Source organism: Hyaena hyaena, unplaced genomic scaffold (genome assembly GCF_003009895.1).
Source record: "Hyaena hyaena isolate Hyena2069 unplaced genomic scaffold, ASM300989v1 scaffold_9, whole genome shotgun sequence".
NCBI lineage: Eukaryota > Metazoa > Chordata > Mammalia > Carnivora > Hyaenidae > Hyaena > Hyaena hyaena.
The window spans coordinates 3,957,558-3,985,171 of NW_024080641.1; the positions used below are offsets into that span (position 1 = coordinate 3,957,558).

Here is a 27,614-nt window from a genome sequence, read left to right on the forward strand (position 1 = left end):
CCCTCCCCCTCCCCCACCCCCCCCCCCCCCCCCCCCCCCCCCCCCCCCCCCCCCCCCCCCCCGACCATGAGGATGATGGCCGCCGGCGCGGTGCACGGCCTCTTCACGGCCTCCGCGGCCCCGCAGCCGCCGCCGCCCCCGCCGCCGCCGCCGCCGCAACCCCAGCCTCCCCAGCAGCCGTCGCCGCCGCCACAGCAGCCGCCGCCGCCGCCGCCGCAGCCGCCGCAGCAGCAGCAGCCGCCGCCCCAGGCCCCCCCCATGGAGCCCGAGGCCCCGGATTCCCGCAAGAGGCCCCTCGAAACGCCCCCCGAGGTGGTCTGCACCAAGCGCAGCAACACGGGAGGTGAGAAAGGGTTGCGGCTCGGTGTGGGGGAGCGGGCAGGGGGCCTCGCCTTTCTCCATCCTCCTCCCCCCTCCGTGGCAGGTGCAAGGGCTCTGGGGAAGGGAAGGGCGCCCCTCCCTAGACCCGGGAGCTGAGAGGGGCGTTGGGGAGGGGGCCGGACCCCCTCCCCCTCTCGCCGCTGCCCCGGGCTGAGAGCTTTGTCTGCGATGAAAAGGGGTGGGGGGGAGGGGGTGGTAAGTGTCCTTGGGGGGCGCAGAGGATGGGGGGCGTGGGTCTCTCCGAGCGGGTGTCTCTGTGTCCTTGAGGGGTGTGTGATGTGACCCTTTCGGGGCAGGGGTGTTCCCGGGCTGGCGTGTCCTGGCAGGGGGGAGGGGAAGGAGTAGAGGAGGCCTGTGGACCCGGAGCTTCCCAGCCTCCCTCCCTGGGGATGTCCTGAGCAAGGGTTGTCCCAGAGGGAGGCATGAGTGGGCCCTGGGCAGGATTGTGCGTGGGGACAAGCTGGATGGGTGTGTTGGGTGAAATGGAGGAATGGGTGGGTGTGTAAACCCAGGTGGGAGAATGTGTGGCTGGGACAGGTGTGTGTGTTTGTGTGTATGGGCGCCTGTGGGCCCTGGAAGGCCTGGATGTGTGACATTAGGGATCATGGATATGACATGAAAGAAGGTGTGTGTGTGTGTGTGTATGTGTGTGAGAAGCAGGGTGAGGCGAGGGGCTGGGCTCTGTGTCTGAGACTCTCAGAGGGGTATGTGTGGCAAGGGAAAGTGTGTGCACGTCACCCTAGAGGCCGTGTGACACATGAGTGGGAGGGTGTGTGTGACATGCAAGGGGGCGTGTGGGGGAAGCTGAATGGGCCAGCTTTGGGTGTGAGCCATGGGAGGCTGTGTGGATCAAGGGAGGCAGTTCCGTGTGTGTGACACAGGCGTGTCTGGGGTGGGGCGGGACCAGGGGAAGCTGGTGAGGGTATGTGACAAGGGTGTGGGTGTGACTCCAAAGAGCCTGTGGCTGGGTGTGACACATGGAGGTGTGCAACGGTGACATCAGAGGGGGCGTGTGCGACAAGGGAAGGTGGGTGTATGACAGGAGAGGCTGGGGCTCTGTGGGTGAACTGCACGAGGGTGTGTAACAAGGGGAGGGAAGGATGGGTGCCTGTGTGACAGGGAACAGGGAGCGTGTATATATGACACCCAAAGGCTATGGAAAGGGAAGGTGTGTGTGTGTGTAGCTGTCACATGGGGCAGGTGTTTGTGTGAAATGGTTGAGTGTGTAACACTAGGAATGTGAGAGTGATCTGTGTGTGTGAGAGAGACAAGGGATTGTGTGTGTGTGTGTGAGGTCTAGTGTTTGATAACACGGAAGGTGTGTGCGTGGAAGACAGGAGGGCCCCTCGCTGTGTGTGACCTGAGGAGGCAGGTGTGCCAAAGAAAAGACAAGCTGGTAACTCTAGGTGTGATGTCACTCTGGCCAGGGACTCAGGAAGGAGATGGGGATTCTCGGAGTCCTCAGAGCCCAGCCTATTAGCTCCCTGGATGGAGGGAGACCCCAAAGCAGACAAGCCCCTCCCCTCGGTCACCTTGGCCAAAATCTGCTTCCTCTGGCCTTTTCCTCCGGATGGGAGAGGGATGGCCTGGGGCAGAGCGCACTCTCCCCCTCCACCCTGCACTGTAGTGGGTGGGGCGGGGGCCTCCCACCTTCTCCCCTCGATTCTCTGTCCTCCCGCTCCGGCCCCCCTCCCACTCCTGTCGAGGTGGGACTGGAACCGGGGACCCCCTGACTGCCTGGGAGGGGGTGTCCAGCAGAAATCGAAGGAAAGGGAAGCTGGGGGAAGGGTGAGAGGGAGTTTCCTGTCCTTCTTCCTGCCCCCCCTCCACCCCCAACACACACAGGAATGTGTCCCAGCCAACTTCCTTCCCTCCTTCCTGCTGCGGGCCATTCCCGGTCCGGTCCGGGGAGAGCCCAACCTGCAGCCCGGCCCTGCCCCTGCCCGGGGAAAGGGGTCTCATCGTTCTTTTGAAGGGACTGAGGTGCTCCAGCTCTGATGGCTCAGAGCCGCCCAGCCTAACAATAGTGACGCTGCCAAGGACAGTATGGCCCAAGTCTTTGGCACCTACCACCAGCCCGGCTCTGAGATATGGGTTAATTTCCGAATACGGCCCTCTGGGGGAGACGATTGGAGCTGCTTTTTCACAGGAGGAAAACAGGCTCAGCGAAATGAAGCCACTTGCCCTGAGTCACACAGCTCCGAAGTTGGCGGAGCTTCGATCTATCTGCCTCTGGGCTCCAGGGCTCCTGTGCTTACCTGCTGTGCATCCGGCCTCCCTCAGCCACGGGGAAACTAGGATCAGCCCTGAGGGGGGCTCACCCTCTCCTCCAGACTCTTCCACCTCCCCTCCCCTCGACCCGTGGGGAAACTGAGGCCCAGAGATGCAGAGGGACAGTCCTCTGTTGACAGAAAAACTCAGGAGGCAGCGTTGGGCGAGGATCCAGGACTTTCATTTCAAAATTGAGGGCTCCTTCCAATAATAGTGTCACGACTGAGGGATGCCGGGTCCACCTCACCCCGCTTCTGAGCCGCACAGTCACCACCCGGCTAGCGGGGAAATCCCAATAACCGCGACGATAATAGTAATAACTGCCACCAATATTATTGCTCACGGCTTCAGAGGCGGAATTTCATGTAATTCTCCCAACACTCTATGATGGAATAGTTAATAATACATTATAATAATGGCCAACATCTATGGGCTGCAGTGCGCCAGGAAGCATGGAAAATGCTTGGCACGGACCCGATCGTTAATCCTTATAATTCTGTTATGTTACCCTTCTCACAGATGACAGACTGAGGCACAGAGAGGTTAAGTAACTTGCCCAAGGTCAGTCAGGTAATAGGAGGCAGAGCTGGGGTTTGAACCCGGGAGACTGGCTCCATTCTGTGGGTAGACAGGATAGTGAACCCCGTTTTCAGAGGAAGAAGCCGAGGCTCAGAGGGGAGTCGTCTGGGGTGTCACGGCCCGTCGTGGCCGATGGGGCGGATTGAACTCTGGCTCGCAGCGGCCGCCTGGCCATTCTTGGGGGCTGGTAGGGGAGGGAGTGGCTGTTACCAGTGGCGTCTGCGCACTGTGACAGGGAGTGGGACAGGCGCCAAAGACAGGAAGACTGTCGTGAGGAGGTTGAATGGAGACTCCGGGGAGGAGCCCATCAGAGAAACAAGTGGCTGCAGTCTGCTGGGAAAATAATAGAGTGTCACCTGCCATCCCCCCCCCCAGGTACAGATGGGACTCTTAAAGTGTCACTAGAAAGCAGACTCCTGACTGTATTCTCTGTCACCCCCATACGACCAGAAAAAGCAACTCCCCCCACCACATACACATGGGCGCACACACACCAGTCACACCCCCAACTAGCTTAAGGCAGCCACCTCTTGCTCCCAGCATCCCTCGCTGTTTAACATAAAGACAATGTCACCGAGGGTCAGGAGCCCTAGAGTGAGACCTTCCAGGGGGTTTCATCCCCTCACTGACAGGGGGCGAGCCTGGGGCAAGTTATTCCACTACACCAAGCCTCAGTCTCCGCATCTGGAAAATGAGAGCCACGAGCTCAAGTCCGATGCCCCTCCCGGGGCTGTCTGTGTGGGTTCAATGGCACTTGTATCTGTGAAGCCCTCCGCACAAGGCCTGACAAGTTGGTAAGCCTGGCACTACTGTTATCAGCGTAGGGCTACCGCACCAGCCAGGAAATCGTACCCATCCACCTTTCTGTGGCCCAGAGCAGGGGCCACAACTCCGAGTCGGCATCGCCCCTTTGGCCTCTCGTGCCTTGGAAGCACGCTCCACGCTCCGGTTGTACTGCGTTTCTCACACGTACAGGCACCCCGGTCGGTCACAGACAGACTTCTTCCCACACCTGCCATCCCCGCCCTCCTCAGGGCACCCCTGCTCCCCCCCCCTGCACCCCCGCCGTGGCTTGCCTGTCACCATCACTCCCGCCCTCTCCGGCGACAGTACCAACATCACACCCCAGCCGCCTCAGGGCCCCGTGGAACACCCCGACACTTCCGTCCCCAACCCCCAAACCAGAGCGGGTACCCTGAGAGCGACACCCCAACTTCGGCCCCTCCCCCAGACAGGCGGTCACTGAAAACGCCTCTACAACATATACCCCTTCAGCTCTGCCTTTGTCATTAACGCCTCCCCTTTATTTTATTATTTTTAAATACCCTCCAACCCTCCGCTTAAAGCCACCTGTCAGGGTCAACTCTCTGACACTAAAAAGTGCCGCCCTGGGGCGCCTGGGTGGCTTAGTCGGTTAAGCGTCCGACTTTCGCTTAGGTCATGATCTCGCGGTTCGTGGGTTCGAGCCCCGCGTTGGGCTCTGTGCTGACCGCCAGCTCAGAGCCTGGAGCCTGTTTCAGTCTGTGACTCCCTCTCTCTCTGACCCTCCCCTGCTCACGCTGTCTGTCTCTCTGTCTCCTAGAAATAAATAAAAAACATTAAAAAAAAAAAGTGCCGCCTTTACGCAGCACCCCAAATCTCTGGGGCAGGTAACCGTTATTTAAGGGGAGAGGGGTATTGTTTGCTTTTTGGAAAACTCCAGAAGCACGTCTGAACCAAAGTTCTGGGGACACTAGGAGATGGAAGGCAGTCCCTTCCCCAGGGGCGAATGCTTGACACTGTAGCGGGAGAAAACCATCAGGAGAGCAGAAGTTGGCATCTCTAGTTCTTCGGTCCCCGTCGTGGGTAAAGGGAGCTTCCTGAGTCCCTAGGTCAGCACCAAGAGCTGCCCGGAGGTAGTGGGTGCAGAGTCCTGGCATTCCGATTCTCCTCCGGTAGAAGGGAGAACTTTTCCATCCGTAGAGCTTTGGTTGTTCATACTGGCTGGAAGCGTGTCAGGTCTGGGGGCTCCGGGTTCAGCGGAGGGGCCGTGTCTCCCCTGGTTGCAAGGCAGGCTGGGAAATCGAGCCCTGGCTTTTTTCCTGGGGGAGGCGGGGATCACGTGGGAGGGAGGATGCTCCCACGTGGAAAGGACATGCTGAAGATTGAGGAGCAGAGGGTCAGTTGGCCGCTCTGGCCACTGAGGGTGACTCCTGCCCTGAGTTTTGCAGGTGGAAGGTCCCAGCTGGTCACCCTCCACAGGGGACTGGCCTGAGGTCAGTCTGATAAGGCACCCCACCCCCCAACCCCGCACGCAGAACCCCTAAGATGGTTTAAGGCAGTCCACGGATACACTTTTTTTTTTTTTTTAATTTAACCATTGTATGTTTTCATGATATGCTTCTTTGGGAAAAACCCTAACCAGCCTTCCAACTCTGATTATTAGCAATGATTTTCAAATGTCCTCTTGAAAGAGATGCATTTAAATGTTAAAAGTGAGTGGATTTGAGGGAAATGGACATTTTGTCTCATTCTGCACTGTGTCACCAGCACCTAAAACGAGGCCTGGCGCAGACTGGGTGCTCAGGAAGGATTTGTTGGGGGACAGAAGGGAGGAGGAGGGGAGAAGGAAGTAGAAGGAGGGAGTCAGAGAGACGCTGGGCAGAAGGGCAGTGGGGGCTCCCTTCCATCAGGGAGAGCTCATTCCTCCAAGAAGCAGAGAGAGGCCTGGGGCGCCCCTAGGGGAGAGGTGGTAAAGGAAGTGGGGTCATCCCCCCCCACCATTGCCCAATAAAAACTTCAGACCTTAGGGGGCTCATCTCCCCATTTGGGCCAGATGCTGTGAGAACTTGTGTTCCTAACGTCAGTGCTACTAATGATCGTGATGGAGGTAACGTTAGTTCACATTTCTCAAGTGCTCTACATGCCCGAGACCATTCTAAGTTGTCCCCATTTTATCGATGAGAAAACTGAGGCCCAGAGAGGTGAGGCGGCTTGCGCAAGGCCACGCAGCCTGTCGGTGACGAAATTTCACACTGTCTAGGGCTGTTTCTGCCGCTTCGTAGGGAGATTCCTGGGGAAGTGTGAGACAGAGGGAAGAGAAAATGGGGTGGGGGGGTGTAACCAGTTTTCTTGGAAAGAGATGAATACCTTCCATCTTCAAGAGGGAAGTTCGGGACGAGGCCCCTGGCTGGAGAGCAGATCGGCAGTGAAGTCAAAGAAGGAAAAAGAGTCCTTGGGAGAACGCCCTCCCCTTCTTGCTGAGCCTTCTGGGGATGTAACAGTTTTGGGGGCGGGATCAGGCAAGGGGCCACCTCTGTGAGCCCAAAGAAGAAAGTGAATGGGGGGGGGTCAGGATGATTGATGGGAAGGCACTCTGGGGGGTTAATTACCTAATAGGTTTAGTGGTCTGATGAGGCAAGTTTAAGAGGATTGACTTGGGCTCAGGGCAACCCCTTCATTCCCGACCCCCTCCCCATGCCTGCGAAGCCGCATCCAGCCCCTCACCCCCCCCACCCCCATCTTACCTCATCGGGAAGTTCTGTCTTAAGGGATCAAGCAGAAATGGGCAGGGCTCGCAGCCCCTCACCCTGCCCGCACTTTTACCAGAACCGTTTCTCTTTTATCTGCTCTGTGTGTTGCAGTTTCATGTGAGACATTGAAAATAGGTTTCCTTTGGTTAAAAGAAAAAAATTAAAAAACCAGTGGGGGATGGTTTAAGACCTTAAGCTTTGAGAGCAGAATGGCCTGGCTCCTCCCTTCCTTTCTCCAGTGTTTCATTGCATGCATACTATATGCTGGGCACCAACCACATAAGTCCCTGGGTCACAAGGGTGAGCTCCAGTGACATGCCCCACCATGGACTTCTGTGATACATTCCTCTGAAGGTATAAAACAGGGAGAGGGGATCCATCTCCTCCTCAGGGTTCCAGGAAAGCTTCTAAGAAGAAGCAGCATTTGAGTGAGGACCTGAAGGACAAGAGGAATTCAGTGTGGAAGGGGAGTTCCAAGCAAAGCACATGTGCAAAGGCCCTGAGGTTGAAGGGGGGGGGAGCATTTGAGGAACAAAGATAAAGTTATTGTCTGATGGTCTGATGCACCTAGTGGAAGATGAAGACGTGATGCCGGAAAGAAGTGAGAAGTGCAGGGCCAGATCACAGAGGATATTATGCTGAGAAGTCTCCAGAATTTCTACCCTATGAGAACTTAGGCGCAACAGTTTGGTTAGAAGGTAGGAGAGGTTAGGCACGTGCCTTGAGTGCACTAACAAAGTGCTTTACACGTGACCAAGAAAGTTGAAGGGGCACAGTCCCACAGTGGCCATTGTTAGCACCTCACTGTCTGTGGGTCCTAGAGATTGTCTGCGTGTGTTGGTCTTCAGCTAGCAGCATCGGAAGGTGCTAAGCAAGTGAGGGCCAAGAGCGAAGCAGAATGGCATTGGACTCTTGAGCCAGTGGCTGTCTTGGTGCCCGTGAGCAGCTCACCTTGAGCTGGTGCCTTCACTGTCTCTGTGCCTCAGTTTCCTCCTACGTAAAAATGGAGCTCATTATACCCACCTCATTGGGAGTTGTAGGGAATGGTTGAGGTCAAGCTTGCGAAGCACTCAGCACAGTACAGGGTGTGTATTACGTCTTGAGAACATATCTGGAGTCCAGCCCTCCTCCCCGCCATCCCCAACACCCCTCGATGGTTCCACCAGTCAGATTACCATTACCTCCTCTGCTCAGAGCCTTCCTATGGTTCCCATCTCGCTTGGAGTAAAAACCAAAGACCTCACTGAGGTCCACAAACTTCAACAGCCCACCACTACCACGATCCCTCCCAGCCTTCCCTCTCCCTCCCTCCTTCTACTCTCCCCATCACCTCCTCAACCCCAGCTACACTGGCTGCCTCACTTTCCCTCGGACAACTCAGGCACAATCCCACCCCAGGGCCTTTGCACTTGCTCTCCCACGGAGCCACACGGTTCCCTTCCCACCTCCACAGACTGGAGACAATATATCACAACGGTCCAGAGCCTAGACTCTGAAGCCAGGTTGGGTTCAAATCTCAGCACTGCGACCTACCAGCTATGTGATCCGGGGCAATTATTTCACCTTTGTTTCCTCGTCTGTAAAATGGGCTTTTACAAGTACTTCCTTCATGGCATCGGTGTGGAAATTCAAAGAACTGGTATTTGTACAGTAGTTGGAACGAGTCTAGTGTGTACTAGTTTCTATAGAAGGATTTGTTACACAGAGAATGCTACATTCTTGGGGAGGGCCTTCCCGGCCACCGGATCTGACACTGCAACTCTCCCTACAATCCCTGTCCCCTTTTCCTGCCCCTTTTTGTTTCCCTCGGTGCTCACACCATCCAACATAAAACATACTGTCTGTCCCCCCTCCTCCCCGCCCCCAAAGAATGTAGCTGTGCGAGCTCTTGGCTGAATCACCAAAACTCTTTCGGTCTTACTTGCCCCATTTGCCTGCGAAATCAGGGAGTTTGTCTGTTTCCCTCACGGCTGTTTCGCTAAAACAGTGTCAAGCATGATGTAGCGGGAGCTCTTTGTGGAATGAATGAATGAGCGAGTGAATGAATGAACGTCATTATTTGTGTTATTTTCCCTACTGCTCTCCTCATGGTCACGGCTCCTGTATGTTTCTTGATGCCAGCGGTTTCCTTATTGCCCACACCGTGCTGAAGGTGAAGACCCCTTCCCCTGACCCCCTTACCTCCCCCCCTGCCCCATGTGCCCCTGCAGAGGAAGGCGAATACTTCCTGAAGGTGCTGATCCCCAGCTACGCGGCAGGCTCCATCATCGGCAAGGGCGGGCAGACCATCGTACAGCTGCAGAAGGAGACAGGAGCCACCATCAAGCTCTCTAAGTCCAAAGACTTCTATCCGGGTGAGCCCTGGCCCAGGACTGTGCCCTAGGCCTCCGGTCCTCCCACCTGGGCCCTGGATGAGGGGGAAGGGCTGCCCTTGGGGCAGTAAGACTGCTGGTGGGGGGGCACCTCCCCCTCCTAAGGGGACAGAGCTGCCCTCAGCCCCAGGGGCCAGGCCTGAGCAGATGGGGGTGGGGGCAGGGCAAGACAATGGCCTGCTGCATATTCATGAGCTCATTTGCATGATGTGCTGGCAGATGTGCCCCTTCCCACACACCTGCCCCTTTGGGTCAGTTGGAGTTGCTGGGGGGGGTGGGCAGGGAGGCAGGTGTCGGGGTGTCCCCTGGGGCTTGGAGGGGCAGCCATCCGTGTTGCACACCCCCCGCCGCTTCTTTGCCCCCCACTCTTTCCCTGTGGGTTTCTCTGTTACCCCATCTTGCCCAGGCTGAGGCTCGCTGGTTTTCTCTGTGCCGTTGTTCCCATGTCTTTCTCATTCTGTTTCTGACTTGCCGTCTCTCGTTCCCTGAGTCTCGATGCCCATCCGCCCTCTCTCTGGCTCCTCCGGCTCCTCTTTTTTGCTTCCATCTCTCTGATTGTCTTTGGATCCCCCATGTCTTCTTCCCATGGATCAGTCTGTCTCTGCTTTTCCTCTTCTCTCCCTCCCTCCTCTTCCCCCCCTCCTTCCTGTCCCCAGCTTTCCCTTGCTCTCCACCTCTCCTGGTCTCACGGTTTTCTTCCTCTCGCTCCTTAGCTCTCTCTGCTCACTCATCCACTCAACCAGTATTTAGTAGCACCCCTCAGCGGGGTCACTCTGCTGGATTGGCCCCCATGTCTCCCTGCCTCTGCTTCCGCATCTCTCCTTTTATGTTTCCGTCTCAGTCTCAGCCTCCTTCATGGTTTTCCTTTCCTTTCTCCAAACCCAGCCCCTTTTCTGCCTTTTATCCAGCTCTCTCTCTCCCACAAGCATAAAATTTTCAAGACACCCCCCCCCACTCGCTCTAATCCCCCTGTGTATGTGCCCTTCCATCTCTACCTCCCAAGACCAATGCCTGACCTTCGACATCTAGGAATCCAGGGAAGGCCCCCAGAATTGCATCTTCGGTCCAGAGCTAGCTCTAGTTCATCCTTAATCCCCTTGGATTTTTTAGGTCAGACACCAGAGCTGCAGCCCAGGGTCAGGACACATTTATATTCTCTCTCTCTCTCTCTCTCTCTCTCTCCCTCCTCCCTTCACCCACCCTGCCTCCCATCTCACTAAGCAGCTTTGGCAAGAGGTTTAGAGAGCAGTCCAGGGAACCAGGCACACGCGCGCGCACACACACACACACACACATACACACACACACACACTCGCACGCCGCTTTCCTCTTCCACCCTGGCCTAGTTTCTCCCACACCCCCTAGGCCCACAAGATACGGATAAGAACCTTTACTTGGGACACTTATCTGAATCCTTGGTTCCTCACTCCTGGATCACATTCTGTGACATGAGACACATCACCTCCTCCCAGCTCAGTGGCACACCCCACAGTCCAGGCGGCTGAGATCCCCAGAGGACAGGATCACCTTTGGCTGTCCTGGGCCAAATGCCACTCAAACAAGCAACGTGAGCCAGCACCTCTCCCCAGCCCCAGGACATGCGGCCAGCGTGCGAGCGCGCGCGCGCACACACACACACACACACACACACACCCGTTGCTGACATGGAATTTCTAGATCATATGACATGTGCCGGCTCTTGACTCAGAGATGCAGGACAAGGCCTTCTACATCCCCCAGGACTTCCCACGATCCACAGGGACATGACAAGTGAAGATGCCACTGCTTGAGACCAAGAGCTTAGTTCCCTCTGCTCCCGGCTAAACCCCTTTCATCAATTTATTCAACCCACATTCTCTGAACACCTACTGGGTGGACAGAGATGAGGACATAGCAGGGACTGAGATGTCCTGCCCTTTCCCAGTGGGGAAGACAGACTGAATGCCAGCAATGACCCAGCATAGTCCGGGCTAAGACAGGGAAGCCCAGAGGGTGGTGGCAGCCCTGCCAGGGCACCTGACCCAGCCTGGAAAGGTCAGGGAAGACTTCCTGGAGGAGGAGCCCGGGACAATAAGTAAGAGTGAACTAGATAAAAGCAGGGAAGAGTACTCCAGGAAGATGAACTAGCATGTTCAAAGGCCAGAGGGGTAGTTGGTTCAGTGTGACTGAAGCATCCAGAACGGATGACAAAGGACAATCAGTAACATCTAAAGGGCCCTCTAGTGTTTCAGAGTCCGTCACTCCCTCTCTCTCTGACCCTCCCCTGCTCACGCTGTCACTCTCTCACTCCTGGAAATAAATAAAACATTAAAAAAATTTTTTTAAAGGGCCCTCTAAGCCTTATGGGTTCACACATGATCACACAGACAGATGGACACACACACACACACACACACACACACACATACACACTGCACTTGTGTCTACTACATGAAACAAAAACCCACCTGACCTTTAACCCCAAGGGAGGGGCAAAGCACAAAGGGTGTCCCCTCCTTAGTACAGGGAACTCTCAGCCCCAGACTCATCATCCAGATCGTACACGGAGGAGCTGCGACCCAGAAAGCAGGTGCCTTCCCAAAGCCACGCAGACTTCTGTCCATCCACACAGACACCCTAGACAACTTCTGATTTTGAGCATTTCCCCAAAGCTCTGTTCCCAGAAGAAAAGCACAGACACACACACTTTTTAAAAAAATATATTGATTTATAATGTATTTGCCTTAAAGTGCAAAATCTTAAGTGACTACTGAGTAAATCCATACACATTCTTTGCAAAAATGCAATCATTTTATGCCTTTCCCCCAACATACACATAGACACACACTCTCTCTCTCTTTCCCTCTCCCTCTTTCTCTCTTTCTTTCTTTCTCCCTCTCTCTCTCCACACACCCCATATTTAACACAGGGTGGCTCAGTGGTTAAAAGCCCAGACTCTGAAGCCAGACACCTGCATTCAAAACCCTGACCTTTCACTATTGGCTGGGTGAACTTGGACAAATCCCAAACCTTCTCTGCACCTCAGCGTCCTTAGCAGTAAATCAAGAATAATAGTATTGCCTACCTCAGACTTTAAGTGCACAACTATATACAAAGTGCTCAGATTGGTGCCTAATACTCAGTATTTTGTAAGCACCAGCTGTCATTACTGGACACTCTGTCAGGGGTTAACTGAGCCCTTTCCCCAACAAAGCCCTTGCGGACCCGAGTTAAGAACGACGAGGGGTGGGAAGTCACAGACTCCTGAGCTGGAAGGGAGCCACGCAGAAATGGAGAGAGGAGCTATGTTAGCCAGGCTGTCCCTGGGGCCCCCCCTCCCCCCCCCAGTTCCCACCCTGACCCACACCCTTTCCTATTTACACCCAGACGGAGGCAGCCTGCACGCTGACTCACCCTTGGCTCAGACCAATCCATTGTTCTGGGGCTGGCGGGAATAAGAGTGAGGAATGGCGGCCCAAAGGAGAAGGGGAATGTCAACTACACGAGTGACCCAAGACAGTGACACCCAGATGCACGGAGAGAGACTGCCAGATGCATGCCAGGCTGAGACATGGCAAGCGAGGGGTCAGAGGGCACCGTCGTCCTAGAGCACCCACGGGACACCAGACACTCACCCCCAGATGTCCCAGACACTTGGGCACACGAAGCCCAACACACACTCAAACCCAGGGAGCTCACTGGTCCTGCCAGCAGAGTCCCACCCCAGGAGAGAGACAGTCACCCGCTCCACACACCAAGCATGCCTGGCCCCCCTGGGCACTCACAGTTGTCCCACAGGCCAGTCATAGTAGAGTCACCTTTGTCCAATTGTAATGTGTACACCAAGACACACACTCAGACACATCGGTCATCCCCAGTCTCACGTACTGACACGTGAGTCTGCCTGTCACTCTCATATACACATTCACATACACACAAGTCATAGTCTTGTCTGTCTGTCTCCTGTACAAACGCTCATACACATACACACACGTACCACACCCCAGTCATACAAATAGCCTTTTTAAAAAAAGTGTTTATTTATTTCTGAGAGAGAGAGACAGACAGAGCAAGCAGGAGAGGGGCAGAGGGAGGGAGACAAAGAATCCGAGCTGTCAGCACAGAGCCCCACGCGGGGCTCGAACCCATGGACCATGAGATCATGACTGGAGCCAAAGTCGCCCCGAGCCTTTTGAACACCTAAAGGTTGTCTCTTTCTTGCCAACACTCCCACTGATATCTGGTCTCAAAGTGATACACGCTCATCACACAGCCTCAATGCTGCTTCATAAGATTCTTTGTTTCTGTCTCTCAAACTCTCATGAACTGGCAGCTTGGTCTCACAAATAGTATACATACCCTTGAACTTCACAGTGACATCCAGAGTCTTTCCCATGCACAAGAGTGCATGTATCTTTACTGGATTCACTATGTCACGCTGTCTTTCCCACTCTTTCTCTGACACACATACACAGGTAAAGATAATTTAGCCAGTCCTGCCCAGGTATACACATGCACGTATGCACATGCGCATGCGTACACACACACACACACACACACACACACACATACACAATAAGCATGCCTAGATTAGAACCACAGCCAATATCTAGACGGTCTCCAGCAGAGGCATCCACCCCACCCTCTTCTCTCCATCCCTGAGTCCCTGCCCTTCCACGAGTTGCCTCTGCTCTCCCCCGTCCACACCCTTGCCCTCCCCCACCCTTCAGCCCTCCATCTGGTGGGTCCAGGCAGGCACTCAGGCCTCTCCTCTACCTCCCCCATCCCCCAGCCCTTCCCCATCCTCTCCAAAAGCCCAGAGGCCTTCGCTGCAGGCTTTCAGGGGTTGCCACGGCAACGGGGCTTCGTCCCTCGTCCCCCTGGGGGTGGGCTGAGGACCCGGCCAGCCAGACCGATAAGGGGGTTCCAGTTACTGTGGCAACCGTTGCAGGCCTGAGCTCTCAGCTTCTGGGGGGGGGGGGTTGGAGGGAGGGAGTGAATGGTTGCCAGAGCAACAGGGAGCCAGCAAGGACTGGGAAGAGGCAGCTGAGCCCTGTCTCCCCTGCCCAGGGCTGCTGTGGGCATCTCGAAGCACTTACGCATCATCCTTCCATCCCCCTGGGCTTGTTTTGGGGGAGGGACATGAAGTGCAGATTATAAAACAGGCATTCCACTCACTTTTCCAGCTACCCATCATGGCCTGAGAACCCGGGATGCCAGCTTCCTCAGGCTTGCTTATCGTGGGACCTGGGTCCAGGCAGGTCCACTTTCTGGACCTAGGTTTTCTCTTTCCACTAAGTGGGACCTGTCTCCCAGGAATTTTCCTCTTCCTGTCTGATGAGTGTGTCCTCTCTCTCCCTTGCTCAACAGGAACCACAGAGCGAGTATGCCTGGTACAGGGCACAGCAGAGGCCTTGAATGCTGTGCACAGTTTTATTGCTGAGAAGGTCCGAGAAATCCCACAAGCAATGACCAAGCCTGAGGTGGTCAACATCCTTCAACCCCAAACCACGATGAACCCCGACAGAGCCAAGCAGGTCAGCAGGGGCAAAGACTGGGTTTCTGTAAAGCCGGTGAGGTTCGGGAGAAGACCCTTCTCCCATATCACTGGATTACGGTGGGAGTTCAATGGGATAACGCCTATAAGAAGTTTGTCATTCAAATACGTGGTAGTAGTTAGTCATATTATTAGGGAATCAGCCTAGGGACTCCAAACCTCTTGGAGTGGGCTTGATTCAGAGAGAGTGAAGGTTTGGGAGAATTTGGCCCAGACCCTCCCACCTCACCCCAATTTATCCCTCCTTCCTGGGATTCTCTAGACCTCTATTTACTTCCACCTCATCCCATTGTCTCCCAGAGCAACCTGCCTCCCACTTCCTGTTCTCACCGGAAGTGGCTTCAGTGACAGCCCATGCACGTCCAGAAGAGTTTAGAAATGGCTTCATACTCCCTCTCTCCATTAATTATTGTATGAGAGTAGACACCATTTTGGAGAAATGGTATTTTGCTAGCGAGAGAGAAGGCAGGTCCCTCTCCTACACAGCTCTCTCTAGGAGGGATGAAAGGAGGAGGGCGGTGCCTCTTGGTTGCCTCAGTTACAGGGAAGCGGCGGTGTAGGGGCGTGGCATAGAGCGGACCAATCACTATCCCGGCCTCTCTGGTTGCCATGACCACGGCGCTCACCGGGCAGGTGGGCTTGAGGCAAGGGCCCTGGCGGCGTGGCCCTGAATGGGAAGGAGGCGGAGGCGAAGGGACCGCGCGCACTGCCGGTTTTCTCTCCCTTTCCCCCGCTCCCATATACTTGTGCAGACGAGGCAAAGGGGAGAGAGTCTCTGGCAGGAAGACAGGCCACTTGTGAGGGTTCCTAAACGTCTGCCTAGAAGCAAAGACAAGAGACAGACCCTCGGTAAAGGAATCTGGAATTCTTGGGAATTCTTGTTGTCCTGAGATGGGAGAAACCACGGACCTGAGTTCCCCCAAGCTCCTGGGAAAACGGTGGGCGGAAAACCCTGGAAGAATGCTGCCTAGCGGATCGTTCCCAAAAAAGACTCCGGGCTTGGGGCTTGGAGCGCGGCTGCTGTCCTTGGTGCTGAAGCGGCCCGGCCAGGTCTCTCCCGATTTCCTTCCCACCAGCAGGCCACAGTTTACACACAGTTTACAGGGTCCCGAGGATGTTGCCTCTTCCCTCTGCCTTGGTGGCGGCCTCAGAGGGCTCAAAGTTCACGAAGAGTTTGCACAAGTTGCAGAGAAACGGGGTCAGCAACAACGGCGCCTGATCCTTCCACCCCATCCCCTAGTCCACAGGCATTCTCACATAGTGGAATTGAAAGGTTATAGAACCTGGATTTTCCCTTTCCTTACTTATTACTGGGGCGCTTCAAAGAATGAAAGAGTTGAGGCTGAAGGCGCAGGCTCTGGAGTCCGTTGTTGAGTTGAATCTTACTCTGATAATGTACTTCTTACCTGTGCAACCTTGAACAAGTGACAGTTTCTCCATGCCTCAATTTTTCTCATCTGCAAAATGAGATTCAGTAGGGTAGCTGCTGGAGGGCAGTGATTAGTGTTCACGGGTGTTTAAACAGCACGTAGCATGTATGCCTAATACATAGAAAGTTCTCAAAAAAATGTTAGCTGCTGCTATTATGGGATTTTTAAGTCAGGAGATGGGTCTGCTCTCTTTCTACATTGAACTTGCTGTGTTACTCTGGGTGCCTTTCCCTTCTGTAAGCCTCAGTTTCCTTTCTTTACAGTGTGGAAGCTGGGACAAATCAGGGATTATAAATTGAAATGCCTCCAAGATTCAGCAAGGGAACATAAAGAATTGAGGACTCTGGCCTCATCAGAGAGCTATAATGCCCTAAACGGGGCAGCTGCTACTCAGCTCTACTTAATTCTTGCCCTTTGGGAATGTAGACAAAGTGTGGCCAACATCTTCCACATTTTTCAAAAAGAGGCCAGAAATATTTGAAATCAGCTGATTTTTAAATGTTGGCTCAGTCTTAAAAACACCATGTACGGGGCACCTGGGTGGCTCAGTCGGTTAACCGTCTGACTGTTGATCTCAGCTCAATTCTTGATCTCAGGCTTGGGACTTCAAGCCCCACATTGGGCTCCACACTGGGCAAGGAGCCTACTTAAAAACGAAACAAAACAACTATGTGGCTGTGGGCTGAGGACCACCAGTTTGCCATCTCTGGACTAGACCAGTGGTTCTCAGCCCTGGCTGATATCTATCCTCTAGGTAGCATAGAATGCAGATTCCTGGGTCCCAGCCCAGAGCCACTGCTGAATCAGAATTTCCAGGGTGAAGGCTTGGGACTCTGAACACAAATTCTGGACTGAGACCAGATCCTGGCTCTATTACTATCTGTGTGACCTTGAACAAGTTATTTAACCTCTCTTGCCTCTGTTTTGCAATCCATAAAATGTGATAATAATAGTACCTAACATATTCGTGTAAGGTGGTTGTAGAGATTAAATTGCTGTATGAAAGTGTTTACAGAAGTGTCTGGCATATGGAAGCACTGTTAGCTTCTGCTTTATTATTATTACTATTATTATTATTATAATTACTATTTGAAAATTTCCACAGACTTGCAAGTCATGGGGACAGATAGTCTCTCAGGTCTTTCTGGCCCTAAAACCCCTCCAGTTCTATGGCTCTGTGATGTCAAGATTCTAGACATACATTATTTTAAAACTCTACCATTCTAACATCCTGGCACTCCAGGATTCTAAGGACCTGCACCTGCGATCTCTCTAAAATGCCGTGGTTCTACCATCTGAGCCTATCATGAAGACAGCTACCGTTTTCTGAGGGCTTCCCATGTGCCAGCCACTCCAATCATTGGGTATTCCCAATAGTCATGTGGAGATAAGGAAACTGAGGCACAGAGGTGAAGGCATTTGCTTTTACCATTTCTTGGGGAACAGTTACTTCATCCTTTTGCTCTCTGAAGTCCTGTATCATACTAAATACCTCTTTACTCGTAGGTCTGGTTTTGTGCATTCTGTTCTATCTGCTTGACTTGTCTGACATTTTTCTGATGATTTTTTTTTAAAATAACGGCTGTGTTGAGATATAATTCGCACACTGTAAAGTTCACCATCTTAACGTATACAATTTATCAGTTGTTCAGTATATTCACAAAATTGTGTGTCAATTCACCTAATGTAATTCCAGAACATCTTCACCACTCCAAAAAGAAGCCCCATACCCCTTGGCAGTCACTTCCATCCCCCCGCCTCCCCCACCCCCCGCCCCCGTCCCTTCCAACCACTAACCTACTTTTGGTGTCTATGGATTTGCCTATTCTGGATGTTTTATATAAATTGAATGATATAATATGTGGCCTTTTGTGTCTGGCTTCTTTCCCTTAGCCTCATGTTTTCAAGATTAATCAGTATTGTAACATAGACTGAAACTCCCTTGCTTTTTATGGCCAAATAATATTTCACTCTATGGATAGACCACATTTTGTTCGTCTGTCTATCAGTTGATAGCCCTTTGAGCTGTTTCTGTTTTTCAGCTGTTATGATTAATGCTGCTCTGAACATGTGGGCACAGTTTTCTCTTCTTGGGGTATATACATATGAATGGGATTGGGTCAGATGATATGGCTAACTTTTTGAAGAACTGTTAGACCATTTTGCAAAGTGGCTGTACCACAGATGTGATATTTAAATCTAGGTCTGCCCATGGGGGTAACAACCATTTCCTGAGTACCTACTATGAGCACATGTTAACTGCATGCTCACGTGGCACCCTACGCTTAGCACATAGTAGGTGCTCAGCAGATGCTGCTGGTTTGAATAAATGGATGATGATATCCCCATAAGAGCCAAGCAGAAACAACCAAAGGGCAGTAGCCCCTTACTCAAGCTCATCATCTCATGAATGAGCTCAGTTAGGCCTCACAATACTTCTATGGAGCAGGAATGAATAGCCCCATTTTATAGATGAGAAAATGGAATCTCAAAGAGGGTATGTCCATTGCCCAGCATTAGTGGTGGAGCCAGGATTTTGAACCCAAGCAGGTGTCTCCAGAGCCCAGGCAGCTTTTCAGGGATGTGTGTGTACAGACTGCACACACACAATGGCTCATAGAACTTTGGAAGAGATCACCAGTATATAAAAACGAGGGTGCTTCCCATTCTACAAATCAGAATTTCCAATTAATCTAGAAAACTCAGATCAGGCTGAGTTTTCTACCTCCCTGCCTACACACGCATGTGCGTGCGCGCGCGCGCGCACACACACACACACACACACACACACCACCAGGTGAAATACACCTGGCCACCTCCATCCAGTCCCATTCTTGCTTCGTCCTGTGGGCACATCATTGCTCCTTCTTCCATCCATCCATCCATCCATCCATCCATCCATCCATTCATCGTCCATCCATCCACACACTCTTGCTGAATACATACCAGGCATCCCCCGAGGCCCCAAGAACCCAGTAGTCAACAATCCAGACTAAAATCTCTACCCTTGTGAATCTTACATTCCTTCTTGGGGACACCAAAAACCGGCAAGTGAATAAAATAAGTAAATGACAGAGAGTGAAAGGTGCCAAGAGGAAAAATAAAGCAGAAAAGAGGAGAAAACAACACCGGGGCATTTTTTTTCTCCTAACTTCTCTTCCTAACTTAAAGATTTTGAAAATCTTTAAGAGTAACACAATGAACTCCCTATGCAGTGCACTTACATTGACCAGTTGTTAACATTTGCTTTGTCTCTTCACACACACACACACACACACACGCACGCACAGATTGGTTTTATTTGTCTGTTTGTTGGGTTGTTTCTTTGTTTTTGCTGATCCACTTGAGAATAAGTATAAACCTCACCACTCTTCACCCCTACATTCTTCAGCATGCGCCTCCCAAGGCTAAGGGCGTGTCCTATATTGTTATGTTACTATTATCACACCTACAAAAACTAACACCAGTTCCATACTTTTAGTTAATAAAAAGTTCATGGTCACATTGTCCCCAAATATCTTTTATATCTATAAAGTATTTGTTTTAATTTTTTTAATGTTTATTTTTGAAAGAGAGAGAGAGCCAGCAGGGGAGGGGCAGAAAGAGGGAGACACAAAATCTGAAGCAGGCTCCGGGCTCTGAGCTGTCAGCACAAGGCCCGATGCGGGGCTCGAACCCACAAACCAAGAGATCGTGACCTGAGCTGAAGTCAGATGCTTAACCAACTGAGCCACACCCAGGCACCCCTACAAAGTATTTTTCTATGCAAGAATATTCATGCCTTGCATTGGGCTATTATATACCTCATTAGTCTCTTTTAATCTAGAATAGTCTAATATATATTAGACTATATATTAATATATATTTCTAAGATTTTATTTTTTTAAGTAATCTATACACCCAATGAGGGGCTCAAAATTGCAGCCCTGAGATCAAGACTCATACGCTCTACAGAATGAGTCAGCCAGGCACCCCATCTACTACGTATTTTGAAGGTAGAGGTAACAGAATGGCTGATTGGGTGTTGAGTGAGAGGAAGAGGAATCCTAAGTCTTTTTTTTTTTTTTAATGTTTTATTTATTTCTGAGAGAGAGAGAGAGAGAGACAGCATGAGCAGGGGAGGGTCAGAGAGAGAGGGAGACACATAATCTGAAGCAGGCTCCAGGCTCTGAGCCGGCTGTCAGCATAGAGCCTGACGCGGGGCTCGAACCCGCGAACCATGAGATCATGACCTGAGCCGAAGTCGTATACTTAGCCGCCACCCAGGTGTCCCAGAGGACTCCTAAGTCTTGAGCCTGGGAAATGAAAGAGTGAAGTTTCCACTGTGGAAATGAGGAAGACCATGGTAGGAACACATTTGAGAAGATGAGGAGTTCCACTTTGGACTTTAAGTCTGAGGTGTCCATTCTTGATCACACTAGCGATGTGAGGTTAGCAGTTGGATACAAGTCTGGAGGTGTCTGTACAGGGACATAAAACAAGCAAATAAACACACTTTGATAACTGGAGTGGTAAGGTCCCTCTCCAAGGAGGTGCATTTGTGCAAAGACCTGAATGATGAGAGAGGTGAGTCTTCTCTTCGGGGAAGGAACATACTAAGTGAAGGAATAGCAGATGCAAAGGCCCTGCGTCTGGACCAAGCTTGCAAGCTGGAGGAACAGCAGGGAGTCTAGTGGTCTGCAAAGGAGTCAGCAAGAGGGAGGGAGGGAAGACTTGAAGTCAGATTACACAGAATGCAGCAAACAGAACAGGTGTTCTCAGCTTTGTCAAAGCCTACTTCCTGTTTCTCCTACAAATGTTTTCTCCCATCCCACTTAACTCTGAAATTATACACACACGCATACACACTCATTGCAGTACATGAAGAAAATGCATATAATAGTGATATATTACATATCTAAATCTGTAAGATTTTTAACAGTTTTATCAAGATATTAATTCGCATACATACAATTCACCCATTTAAAGTGTGCAGTTCAAAGTTTTTATTATGTTCTGAATCGTGCATCCATGCCCACAATCAATTCTAGAACATTTCATTTCCTTGAAAAGAAATCTTGATCCCCATAGCTATCACTCCTCAATCCGCACAGCTCAGCACACACACACACACCCCCACCCAGGCCTAAGCCACCACTAATCTACTTTCTGTCTCTATAGATTTCTCCACTCTGAACATCCATATAAATGGAATCATACAGTATGTAGCCTTTTGTGTCTGGCTTCGTTTCACACAGCGTGTTTTCTAGGTTCATCCATGTTGTAGCCTGGATCAGTACTTGGTTCATTTAAGTTGATTGCCAAAGAATATTCCATTGTGCGGATGTACGTTTTCTTTATCCCATAAGACTTTTTTGCATAAGAAATGAAAGAAAGGTGATTTGCTATAAAAGGAGATGGATTTTAATATGTAAATGTTCAGCCAGGACCCCAGTAGAGTAATGAAATAGTTCGCTGCTCACACCTCACATAGCCTGACCGAGAGGGACAGTGACAAACACAGGGATCCATGGTATAGCATCTGAGATGTAAATAATACATGTTTTGTTACTACTGTTGTCATTTTTTTTTTTAATGATGAACAACTCTTGGTGAAGTTCAGAACAAAACAAAGTACGATCTTCCCTTCATTTACTGATGGGTTGCATTCCTGGAAATTTCAGTAGATCTTAACCATGGAGGGAAACAAAACTAGGTACTTATATAGATCATGGGGTTCAGGTTTGGGCTCTGAGATTTATAAACAGACTTTTTACCCACATTGCATGTCCAGGGAGGCCTTTAAAAACCATACAGGGGGCACCCGGGTGGCTCAGCTGATTAAGCGTCTGTGACTTTGGCTCAGGTCACAATCTCACAGTTGGTGGGTTCGAGCTCCGTCTTGGGCTCTGTGCTGACAGCTCAGGCCTGGAGCCTGCTTTGGATTCTGTGTCTCCCTCTCTCTGTCTCTGCCCCTCCCCTCCTCATGCTCTGTCTCTCTCTCTCAAAAATAAGTAAACATTTTTTAAAATTTAAAAATAAAAACAAAAGCTCTAGGGGACTTGGACGTTTGGTCCTGGTGAAGAACTGACTCTTCCACTATGGGGTGCAGAGACCCAAGGCCCTGCCCACTGAATGCCTGTATCTGCTTCCAGTCATCACGACAACCCCCAAACACCCCCAGGGTCTGGCTCAGGGGCAGAGAGGAGACACAGGGGTGACAGCTTCAGGGGGTGAAACCCACAGGTCTGACAGGACACGGGGGAAGATTGAGAAAGAGGAATTTCGGGTGGAAATGTTCTCGGATATGTGAAAGGAGACTCTGAGTGTTGCAATCCCCCCACCGGAACACAGACTGATCGGATTTGCAGCGCCAAAGGTCTGGCGGCTCTGCACCCTAGCAGGGGACCACTGTTATCTAAGCGACCGATTTTCTCCCTCCTTCGCCGATGTAAGGTCTTGTTATCTTCATTTTACAGATAGGACAACCGTATTAGATTCCAGGGCTGCCCTGACAAAGCGCCACAGACCGGTGGCTTAGGCAACAGAAATGCATTCGCTCCTAGTCGGAGCCTGGAAGTCTGCGATCTGGGGCAGTGTTGGTTTCTTCGGGGGCCTTTCTCCGTGGCCTGCAGATGGTCGTCCTCTCTCTGTGTTCTCACAGTCTTCCCTCTGTGCGTGCCTGTGTCCTAATCCCCTCTTCTTATAAGGACACCGGTCCTATTGAATCAGGACCCGCCCCGGAAGCCTCACTTAACCTCCTTCAAGTTGCCTCCTTAAAGACCCTCTCTCCGGGGGTGCCTGGATGGCTCAATAAGTTGAGCATCCATCCGACTTCAGCTCTGGTCATGATCTCACAGTTGGTGAGTTCGAGCCCCGCGTCAGGGCTCTGTGCTGACAGCTCAGAGCCTGGAGCCTGCTTGGAATTCTGTGTCTCCCTCTCTCCCTGCCCCACCTGTACTTGCTCACTCTCTCTCTCTCAAAAAGAAATAAACATTAAAAAATTAAAAATAAAATAAAGACCCTCTCTCCGAACGCAGCCCTATTCCGAGATACTGGGGATCATGGGAATGGTGAGGGGAGCAATTTGGCTCATAACAAAAAAGAGGTGAAGGGAGGCGACCTTGCCACAGGGCGGGAAACACCAGGGAGCAGGAGTCTGTGAGGCTGGATTTCCACTCCTTTGCTATCTGGGTCACCTTAGGGCAAGCCCCGTCATCTCTTAGGCCTCAAGCGGCTCATCTATAAAGTGAGACTTAATGAGCCCTTTTCTGGGGCTGGGAATCAGAGTGTTCAACGATCTAGAAGGCGTGGGCACCAATGTAAGCCGGGAACAGTGTCCTGGAGGGCCCCCACTGGGTCAACCATTAAGCCTCTAAGGTGCTGGATGGAAGGGAGGTCCGAGGGGTCCCAGGGGCACGGAGCAGGGTGGCTGAGCGCCTACTGAGGGGACTTGGAGTAGTAGCTTTTTTTTTTTTTTTTTTTTTTTTAACCAACCAATAGGGAAGTATTTTACTATTTTTAACAACGCGTAGAACCCTTGAGGTGCCCGTCAAGGGGCACACCGGGCCTGGTTTGGGGCACTTGAGGGCATGGGCGAGGATGACTCCTGATTTCCCGTTCAGCCTCCACCCACGATCCTTAAAGACCCTCCCTCTCGCTCCACACGCAGGCCAAGCTGATCGTCCCCAACAGCACCGCGGGCCTGATCATCGGCAAGGGGGGCGCGACAGTGAAAGCCGTGATGGAACAGTCGGGTGCCTGGGTGCAGCTGTCCCAGAAGCCGGAGGGCATCAACCTTCAGGAGCGCGTGGTGACCGTCAGCGGCGAACCCGAGCAGGTGCACAAGGCCGTGAGCGCCATCGTGCAGAAGGTACAGGAAGACCCCCAGAGCAGCAGCTGCCTCAACATCAGCTACGCCAACGTGGCTGGCCCCGTGGCCAACTCCAACCCCACCGGCTCGCCGTACGCCAGCCCCGCCGACGTGCTGCCCGCCGCCGCCGCCGCCTCGGCCGCCGCCGCCTCCGGCCTGCTGGGCCCCGCGGGGCTGGCGGGCGTGGGCGCCTTTCCGGCCGCCCTGCCCGCCTTCTCAGGCACCGACCTGCTGGCCATCAGCACGGCGCTTAACACGCTGGCCAGTTACGGCTACAACACCAACTCCCTCGGCCTGGGCCTCAACTCGGCAGCAGCCTCCGGGGTCCTGGCCGCCGTGGCCGCAGGCGCCAACCCCGCCGCCGCCGCCGCCGCCAACCTCCTGGCGTCCTACGCCGGGGAGGCCGGGGCCGGGCCGGCCGGAGGGGCCGCCCCGCCTCCACCCCCGCCCCCCGGAGCCCTGGGGTCCTTCGCCTTGGCCGCAGCCGCCAACGGCTACCTCGGGGCCGGGGCGGGCGGCGGGGCGGGCGGCGGCGGGGGCCCGCTCGTGGCCGCCGCAGCCGCGGCGGGGGCCGCCGGGGGCTTCCTGACGGCCGAGAAGTTGGCGGCCGAGAGTGCCAAGGAGCTGGTGGAGATTGCGGTGCCTGAGAACCTGGTGGGGGCCATCCTGGGCAAAGGGGGCAAGACGTTGGTGGAGTACCAGGAGCTGACGGGCGCCCGCATCCAGATCTCCAAGAAGGGAGAGTTCCTGCCAGGCACGCGGAACCGGCGGGTCACCATCACGGGCAGCCCTGCGGCCACGCAAGCCGCTCAATACCTCATCAGCCAGCGGGTCACCTACGAGCAGGGAGTGAGGGCCTCAAACCCCCAGAAAGTGGGATGAGGCCTGTGGTGTCTGCTCCCACCCTCCTTCCTGACCCTTCTCCTCTTCCTCTCCTCCCCCTCCCCCACACCCCCAACTCCTGACCTCAGCTCGGTGGAGTCCTGCTCCTCGTGGGATGGGGCTGGGGGGCTGCACCCCCCCTTCTGGTAGTCATAGGCAGGATTGAGTGCTGGCTGGGGATGGGGCCCAGAAGCTCCCTCCCCGGCCCTGAACTGACCCGTTCTTCCCTCCTCCCTATGGTTGACTGGGCCTGACCCTCCTCTCCCAGGGCCCAGGTCTGTGTGATATCTGTATATATTGCATTTTGTTGATTTTAATAGAAAACAAAGCGTTATTTTCTCTTTCTTTCCCTCCTCTTTTTTTTTTTTTCCTTTTTTTTTTCCTTTTCTTTTTATTCCTTTTTTTTTTTTTTTTTGTTTGGTTTGGTTTTTCTGTTTTTTGGTTTTTGTTTCGGTTTTTTTGTTTTTTTGGTAAGGATTTCCGCCCCCGCCCCTACCTTTAGAAGTTTTTGTTTCCATATGGGAGGAGGGGAGGGAGCCTCTGGGCCACCTAGAATGAGGGGCCTCCCCCCAAAACAACACCCCACCTCTCCTGCTTTCAGTTCCAGATCTGAGGGAAGGGATGGGAGGAGAGGTAGCCGAAGCGTCGGAGCTGAAATGGGGTATTTGGAGCAGGGACCCCAGAGTTCCCAGATTTTCTCAGCGGCTCTACCCCTCTTGGAATTGCCCCCCTAGATGGGACTATTTGCTGTTCTGTTGTCAGGTTGTCATGGTGGGGGAAGGGCGGGGGGCGGGGAGCGGTGTGCAGTGCTGCTGGGAATGAGCCTGGCTCTGGGATTGGTCCAGTCCTGTGGGCAAGACTCTTATGAGAGGCTGGAACAACTTCCGGTGGCATCTTCTCTGGTTTTACCTAGAGTAATGGGAATGACGGTCTCTGTTGGGGTGTCGCTGAGTCAAGTACTTTCTGGGGTGCTTCTGGCACTCCTTAGGATGTCACGGGAAGTTGTTCCCCAGAGGTCACTTCCTGTGATGAGAGGAGAGACAGGTACTTCCTATGATGTCTCGGTGAGTCTTCGTTGAAGGCTACTTCAGGGATATCATGGGGGCAGGTACTTCCTGTGGTACCTCCAGGGTTATTTCCTGTGATGTCACTGGGATGGAGCATGTACTTCCTGTATTGGACCAAGGCCGGTCGCTGACGCTCTTTCTCCGCCCGCACCCCTCTTTGGTGGGTCTTGGACTGGGGGTCTTCCTAGGAGGAGAATGAGAGGTGGGGCTTGGATCAGATCTGGAGGACTCTAAGGACAAAGACCCGCTACTGTCAGGGTCACCTCTATCCAAATACACCCAGTCTGTGAACTCACCTGGCAGGGAGGGGTGGGAGATGGAGCTGGTGAAAACTACTGTTAAAGACCCCCATCCCCACCCCCACCTTTTGTGTGCATGCTTGTGTCTGCGTGGCTTCGTTCCATTGAGTCTGGTGAGCCAAATGTGTGGTGGCTCTGTCAGGCCACCATGACCTCAGTGTAGAGTTCAGTGAGCCACCGTAGGGACCCTTGAGCTGGAATGTTTCGTGTGGTCTAATAGTTTAGGTTGGCTTGTGGTTTCCAGCAAGCTGGAGGACTTGACTAGTATCGGAGGGATCCGAATGTCTTGGTGCTCCCTGAGGAGCTAGAATGTTCTGATGGAGTCTGCCAAGCCAGGCAGCCCTGAGAGACGGTTTGGGAGTGGCTTCCCTGAGCACTGCGGCTGTGGTCAGCTCTAAGGCCTTGCTGGCAGGCTGAGATTTCAGGGCCTGACAACACTATGGACTTAGACTAGCTGAGACCCACCTCTACCCTCGCCCATCTCCCACTCCCCCGTGGAGACCACCTCCGCTTCCTCCAGCCCAAAGCAGGGCCCCCAGTGCCCTGGTTCCATCATCAGCATCTGTGGGGGAGGGGCACCCCATGCCCACCCTCTCCCCCATGTGTCCCCTTCCTAGGTCTTCCAGACCCTTCTCTGCCCCATGGCTTTGGGGGAATCAGGCCTCCTCGCCTCTCTTCCACACAAGGAGAGAAGAAAAGCCAGAGACAATTCCCACCCCTAAAGCCTGGGAGACCCCTGCCCCTCGCTAGAGTGCCACCCCCAAATCAAAATGTGAAAATCCCTAGAAAGCAATAGCCTTCAAGGTACCTTGCACTGAATTTCCCACCCCGGCCCTTCCACCTGATGGGAGGCGGTAGCTTGGGCACTAGGGTGACTTTTTTCCATGCCCGCTTCATCTCCGGGGTGGGGGGCAGGCCCCATTTCCCCATCCCCCACCTCTCATCGCTGCTGCCCCCACCCCTAATCTCCAGACTGAACCCAGATGGAGATTCTAGTGCCAAAACAATTCTTGATGTAACTTTGTACATATCTTCTGCGGGGGGGGGAGCTCTTGGGGTGGGAGGTGGAGGTGGCCCTGTGGGCCATTGCTCCCCTCCACCTCTCAAAAGACCCTACAGTATTACACAGTATCCCCACCCACAGCAGATACTGCAGTATCTAGCTGGAATATTCCCCCACAGCCCCCCAGGCCCCCATGAGGAGGGGAAGGAGCCAGGGAGAGGTAAAACACGGTCTGGGAGTGGGGAGGTGGGATTTGAAAGTGCTGATTTGCATATCATTTGCATCCTCTGCTGCCCTGGTTTGTCCAATGCTTTCTGTAGCCCCTTTCAAGGGGGTCCGGGTCCCAATCAGTGGGACCCAGTACTCCTGTCACACAGACGCGTCTCTGGAGGCTGGGCCTCCTGAAGAACGTTCCCCTGGGGTATCTGTG

At 53.1% G+C, this 27,614-nt stretch overlaps 1 protein-coding gene across 1 annotated transcript; it reads left to right on the top strand.

The window, feature by feature from the left end:
• Window positions 1–207: 207 nt before the first annotated feature.
• NOVA2 (NOVA alternative splicing regulator 2) lies at window positions 208–25,149 on the top strand. Its single transcript, XM_039245215.1, has 4 exons — window positions 208–343; window positions 8,954–9,097; window positions 14,465–14,631; window positions 23,733–25,149. The coding sequence occupies exons 1-4, from the start codon at window positions 259–261 to the stop codon at window positions 24,813–24,815; spliced, it is 1,479 nt and encodes a 492-aa protein (XP_039101146.1). The 5' UTR covers window positions 208–258; the 3' UTR covers window positions 24,816–25,149.
• The last annotated feature ends 2,465 nt before the right edge of the window (window positions 25,150–27,614 follow it).

Bases quoted from the DNA above. Each gene is read 5' to 3' on its own strand.
- NOVA2 (XM_039245215.1), top strand. From the start codon at position 259: ATGGAGCCCGAGGCCCCGGATTCCCGCAAGAGGCCCCTCGAAACGCCC. The intron at 344-8,953 runs GTGAGAAAGGGT...GTGCCCCTGCAG, and splicing joins CAAGCGCAGCAACACGGGAG to AGGAAGGCGAATACTTCCTG. The intron at 9,098-14,464 runs GTGAGCCCTGGC...CTTGCTCAACAG, and splicing joins GTCCAAAGACTTCTATCCGG to GAACCACAGAGCGAGTATGC.